The sequence below is a fragment of the Gossypium arboreum genome, chromosome 11, assembly GCF_025698485.1.
Source record: "Gossypium arboreum isolate Shixiya-1 chromosome 11, ASM2569848v2, whole genome shotgun sequence".
Taxonomy (NCBI): Eukaryota; Viridiplantae; Streptophyta; class Magnoliopsida; order Malvales; family Malvaceae; genus Gossypium; species Gossypium arboreum.
The window spans coordinates 115,109,662-115,116,564 of NC_069080.1; the positions used below are offsets into that span (position 1 = coordinate 115,109,662).

At 32.5% G+C, this 6,903-nt stretch overlaps 1 protein-coding gene across 1 annotated transcript; it reads left to right on the forward strand.

The window, feature by feature from the left end:
- Positions 1-1,747: 1,747 nt before the first annotated feature.
- Positions 1,748-4,652, forward strand: LOC108472224 (receptor-like protein kinase FERONIA). Its single transcript, XM_017773732.2, has one exon. It carries the CDS (start codon positions 1,904-1,906, stop codon positions 4,448-4,450), a length of 2,547 nt encoding a protein of 848 aa, XP_017629221.2. The 5' UTR covers positions 1,748-1,903; the 3' UTR covers positions 4,451-4,652.
- The last annotated feature ends 2,251 nt before the right edge of the window (positions 4,653-6,903 follow it).

The window sequence follows — 6,903 nt, forward strand, 5'->3', positions numbered from 1 at the left end:
AATTTCTAATGATCTTGTTGAATTATAACAAAATTTATCCAATTTGACAAAAAATAAAGGTTGAGACTAAAGCAAAGACAAAAAGGATAGGGACTAAATTGGAAAATAATTGTAAAAGTTGAGAATTAAATTTATAATTGTAATTATTATTTACCTAGAAAACTGAAAATGAACAATTGAAAAAAAAAAAAGGGATTAGTTTTAAGCTTTAAAATTGAGAGTTTTAATGAGAGCTCAAGTTTAAAAATAAGACCGTCTTGATAATGGATTAAGATGAGGTCATATGATGAAATTGTGATCGAAAGTGAATAAAAGATCCTACAATTTACTTTTCCTATATTTTATGTTAAGTGGAAGTGCTATTGTCAAATCTATTAAGAAAGTAGAGTTTTGGACTTAAAGTTAGATACGAAATGTATATAAACCATCACTTGTATGGTATTGATTTCTTGATAAAGGGAGAGTAATATCATAGCATGTGTTTCAGACCACATGTGCATTATACAACCAATATGAGTAATTGAAAAATTGATCTTTGCTTCAAAGTTGTATAAGATCCATGAAATTAAACAGGATCTATATTTTGTACCCCTACGACGTTTGACTGATCCTAAAGTTTTAGTTCAATGTAAACTATTTTAGAATGTTACCAATGATCATGAATAATTTGATCTAACAAGACATATCTATAGAGCAGTTTAATTGAAATGAAGAGATTCAAGAAAAAGGAAAGATCAATTTAGTGTTGCATTCAATTGTATTTATTGGTCGACCAATTGTATTTTATATTGTAGATACAGATGTGAATACAAAAAAAATATTATTGATATAAAAAGATATCATTGAAAACTTGGAATGTGACTAAATGAATTTAGAGTGCTGCATACTTACTCAACTTAACTAACAATTTTTGGGCGCAATGGTAAAGTACATTCTCATGCTGTCTTGTCAGTTTAAAATGATATTATGTCAATAAAGAAAAAAAATAGCATTTCGCCGTTTGAATGAAAATCGCATTTTTCCATTGTTATTTAATTTTAAATGGTTTTCTTATTAGAAGATATTCTGCCCTAAATGAAATTAATGACACCCCTATATAAAGAAAATTAATTTTTTTTAGACAATGGATATCTATATTATGAAAATTCAAGCTGTAAAATTGTAAATTGTAGACAATTTTCATCATGTGATCTTGTCTCTGACAAATAAATCAAGACCAGTGTTATATCGAATGATTATGTAGATTCACTAAATTTTAAATCCGTATTTATTTTTGAGTAATAATTTTCATACACAATATCATATTCATGGATACTTTTTCTAGATTTATTTTTGTATCTCGTAAATCATGGAGAAGTTAACCATTGATTCTATTACTGGTGTTACCATAAGTTTTTGTTTTTCAATGAAATCTAAAACTGAATGTAGGAGAACAAAATGCAGTCTCATTGTTCTTTATATAACATACTATCTTTTGATTATGATTTGTAATTTTATCCTTACCTATAACTCCATTTAAATAAAGGTTTATATTTGTGATAGAAGGCCGTATTAGTCTTGCTACAATGCTTACCAACTTGCTTAGAAATTCAAGAAATTGCAGCATTGATAATTCAAGAATAGACTAGAATTTAAACCTTTTTAGGGGATAGCAATGGTGGGGCAAGGACAAGACTTCTATACGTGTTTGCTACTCATGCTTGACTAACTGAATTAAAAGGCGAATAGATAAGAAGTAATCCACTTCCACAGGGAGAAGACTCTTAATGCTAGGCTGTTATTAGTTTGAACTTTCAACCTGTGGAATTAAAGTACATGCATATGGTTATATTTGCTACTTAATGGTGCAAGTTTCTAGGCTTCTTTCTTGTCTACACAGAGTGGAGAGTCCTCAGCTTCGGCTATGTCTAAGAAGAACCAAATCATGGCCAGAAGCCGAATGCCCTCTATGTTTGGTATGTTGTTGTCTTTCTGCAGTTTCTTGTTTATAACACATAATAATAGTTTGGTGGCTATCTCTGTTGAGGTAGCATCTTCTTATGAGCCCACAGATATCTTAATCCTAGATTGTTCCTCATCTGATATACCATTCCTTATAGAAAGAGATGATATCGGTTCCTTTCACGTTCCTAGAACTAATTTCTCTGTCGTCTCGAAATATTATGCCTTGGCACCTGTTTATCGTCAAAAACCGCAACTTTGCATCCACAAAAAACCATTCACATATACCTTTCTTGTATCTTCAGGTCCCAAGTTCATTCGACTTCATTTCAATCCATTCTCATTTTCAGGCTTTCATATGTCCAAAGCATTGTTCTCTGTCAGTGCTGCTCACTTCACTCTTCTTAAAACATCCAATGCTTCATATTCTAAACTTCAGTTACATGATAGTTACACTGTGAAGGAATTTTGTATCAATGTCGATGATGGGGTGCTAAATGTAACATTCACCCCATCACCGGATGTTTCTGATGCATTCGCATTTGTGAACAAGATTGAGGTTATCTCGATGCCTTCAAATCTTTACATCCAACAAGCTGTTTCGCTGCCCTTGATTGGACAAGCTTCTTCGTATTATATCAAGAATTCGAAAGCGCTTGAGATGATGCACCGATTGAACATAGGTGGAGAGTTCATTCCTGCACTGGAAGATACTGGCATGTTTCGCGAATGGATACCCGATGCAAGTTTTTTGACAACTGATGGAAGTAACTCGGGTATCGTCATCTCAGATGTTCAAATAAAGCAAAGTTCCAGAATACCAGCATATGTTGGTCCTAAGCAAGTTTATGCTACCGCCAGGACAGTCTTTGCTGATGGAAGTAATCAAAGTAGAGCTACATGGTTACTGCCTGTTGACTCTGGTTTTTATTACCTTGTTAGACTCCATTTTTGTGAGATCTCAAATGAGGCTAAGGGTGTTGGTTACAGAGTTTTCCATGTCTATATTAAGGATCAAACTGCTGAAGATCAGGCAGATATATTTCTCTGGAGCCATGGCGCAGGTATTCCGGTTTATAGAGATTACATAGTAAATTTTTCAGAACATACCAAAAGGAGAAAAAATCTGTCACTTTTAATACGTAATGGAAATGGTTCAATCAGGACATTCAAGCCAGCGATCTTAAACGGGTTAGAAATTTTCAAGTTGTCCGATTCCAACAACAGTCTTGCCGGACCATTTTCATTTGGAATGGGAAAGTACTCAAATCCATGGAGAAAAGAAGGTGCAAGTTATAAAGCTCTCAAAATTTGCGTCCAAATCATGAGTTGCATTCTTTTATTATTTTGTCTACCTACTCTTTGGCAAATAGTAGCTGCAATTGATTGGAAAGGGCAGAGAAAAGCTTTCATGAAGTCTCAATCATCTGACCATTGCCAGAACTTTACATTTGATGAGGTAAAGCTAGCCACCAACAACTTCTCTGATGCTTTACTTCTTGGAGCTGGAGGTTATGGGAAAGTTTACAAGGGATCCATTAATGGTGGCACCAATCTTGTTGCAATAAAACGAGCCAATCCATGTTCTCACCAAGGACTAAATGAGTTCCAGACAGAAATTTTTCTGCTATCACAGCTCCGTCACAGCCACGTAGTCTCTTTGATCGGATGCTGCAAGGAAAGAAAAGAAATGATACTCGTTTACGATTATATGGCGAACGGCACCTTACGTGATCATCTATACAAGATGAAGAAGCCTCCACTTTCCTGGACGCGAAGGCTCACAATCTGTATTGGTGCAGCTCGAGGGTTGCATTACCTTCATACAGGTTCGAAGCATAGCATTATACACCGTGATGTGAAGAGTACTAATATCCTGTTAGATCAGAATTGGGTGGCCAAGATTTCAGATTTTGGACTATCAAAAATTGGCCCCAACATGCTAACCCAGTCGAACACGCATGTTACTACACTGGTGAAGGGAAGCTTTGGGTACTTGGATCCAGAGTATTACAAGCGTCAGAAATTAACTGAGAAATCAGATGTGTACTCCTTTGGGGTAGTGTTGTTTGAGGTATTGTCTGCCAGACCTGCTGTTCTACAACTGACAGAAAACATGGAGGAAGAGCAGGAGAAGGTAAATTTGGCTGAGTGGGTCATGCATTGTTACCAATCAGGGAGGGTTGATCAAATCATTGGCCCGTATCTACAAGGAAAAATAGATCCAACAAGTCTGAGAACATTCACAGACATAGCAAGGAAATGTTTGGGTGAGAAGGGCAGTGAAAGGCCAACGATGGGTGAGGTGTTGTGGAATTTGGAGCAGGCATGGCTGCAGCAGCAGGAGAGTGATTGTTTCCAAAATGATGGCAACTACGGCGTAGCTGACAGGACAACAGCTAATGGATTATCTGTAATCGTAGACGTTGATGGAGTACCTCTGCATGGTGCTTCAGATCCCACCCCAGGAGTAGAGTTCTCCGAGATCATAGCCCCGATCGGGCGCTGAAGAATCCCAAGGTTTCGGCAGTAAGGTCTGAATTGTCTTCCTAGTCCTAGGACTTGATTAGTAAACTAATGGCCTTTAGATTCAGTGGAACTTCAATTACAAGTGACAATTCAACAGAGGAGGCTAGTGAATGCATTGATACTTAATATTTAAATAATTAAAATTTAAAATTTTATGAAAGAACAAATAACATTATTTAAAATTTTATGAATGGATAAATAATATTTTATCCTTAAAATTATAACAATCAAAATATTTAAAATAATAATATTTAATTTTTAAAATTTTATGAAAGGATAAATAACATTTTATTCTTAAATTTAAACAGTTAAAATATTATTTATCCCTTAAAAAAAGAATTCTCTTATCGCAAGTGAAATTAGTTGTTTATTTAAATCCATCTGTATCCAGAATTTCTTTTAATCATTAGTTAATAAGTAAGCAGCTTCTTTAGATAAATAATATATAAATTTTAATTGGCTTAATGATGAATTTGACTACTAATGTTTATATGTTTTATCAAAATGATCTTAATTGTATTTTTGAGTCTTTTTACCATTAACCTTTATTATTTTTAAATATGTTTTTCTAATAAATTTAATGAATAAATTTAAGGTTTCAATGTTTCTTTTCCTTTAAAAGGGTTCAATCTTTTATAGGTTTGTTTACTGAGAAGTTAGAATTATTTTTTATATAATTAATACAATTAGGGTCATTTTGACAAAACATGCAAACGTTAGTGGTCAAATTTGTTATTAAGGCTTTTTAATTTTATGAAAGAATAAATAATATTTTTAAAATCTTATGAAAGGATAAATAATATTTTCTTTAAATTTATAACAGTCAAAATATTATTTATCCTTAATAATTTTATGAAACGATAAATGTAACACCTCGAATTTTGGGGTTAAAAGTTTTTGGGTTTTGTGGTTAGGATTGGAGAGAGAGGTGTGCTATTGTGTTTAATCGCATGTTTAAATATCAAAATGGGTCTGTTGGTCTGGTGGTTTAGTGAACCTCAAGTTTTTGGGTTTGAGTCTTTGTAGAGAAACATTTTATTGCGTTTTATTTTAAGATAATTGTAACACCCCTAACCCGTATCCGTTACCGAATTAGGGTTATGAGGCATTACTGTATAAAACACAGTTCAGCACACTCATTCCTCACCTTTCATACACCAAGAATTAATAAACATTTAAAACTTATCACTTTCAAATATCCACAATTCACTTATTATAAATTCGAATACATGAGTCATAATTCAAATTCAGAAATAATCAAACCTTACTGAACATATATCGCAAATAAGCGCATTTCAAAAATTCCAACTAATTCAGTACGAACATATATCAAAACCCAACTGATTATGTTCCATAATTACTAAATTCGAACCAAACTTGTATATATCAAAGACATGTTCACATATTTAATACTTCCAATATTCAGTTCCTTATATCCATCATATTAATGCCATTTTCATAATTAAAATCATATTCCATTATATATCATTACACTTCATACTTGAATATATGTCAATTTCTATCTCATTAATAGTATATCAAACATATCATTTGATAACTTCTGCACAAGTTCATAATAAAACCAATTGAATCATATTACATGAATTATTATGCAATCACATATGAAACTTAAATACATTATAACATGGCCGAACATACTAATGATGCATATATATACAAGTGCTCAATTCATCCTAAAAATAAAAGTCATACTTAGCACTTGAAAACAAATAACACTCTAGCGTGCATCTAATTCATATCTATATTAATATACCTAAACTTCATATTTTTATCCTATTAACTAACCCAAAACATACTTAATCATTACCATCATTAGCCATTTGAACCTATACCAATACAATCAACCAAAACAATCATAAAACATATTCATTACTTACCACTTAGTAACCGAACCTGTTAAGTTAATATACCATCATCCACCACTCTAATTATACCACATTTCATATTTCCAAAATGAGTTAACTATTAAAATGACTACCAAAACCAAACTCATTAAACATTTTAATTAAGAACATGTAAAACCAAACTTAAGCATAATAAGCAAGTTATTTTCGCATGGCTTTAAATACATACTCATTCAAAATAATTAACTCCAAGACTAGCCTATACATGCCACATAACCGAGTCTCAAAATATTATTTACTGAAATGATAACATGATAGTGTGATGTTGTCTCCATCGACTTCCAACCCGAGCAAATCTCCGAAAATTTATAAACATAAGAAAAAGAAAACACAGAGTAAGCTTTTAAGCTTAGTAAGCTCGTATATTAATAAACTTAACATAACAAATACTTTCATTACAATATCGTAAACATAATATGCTATCTCACACAACCTTTCTAAATTTCATAACATGTTCTCATATCAAATTATCATCATTCAATATTATACTTACTCATTTAACCAACTT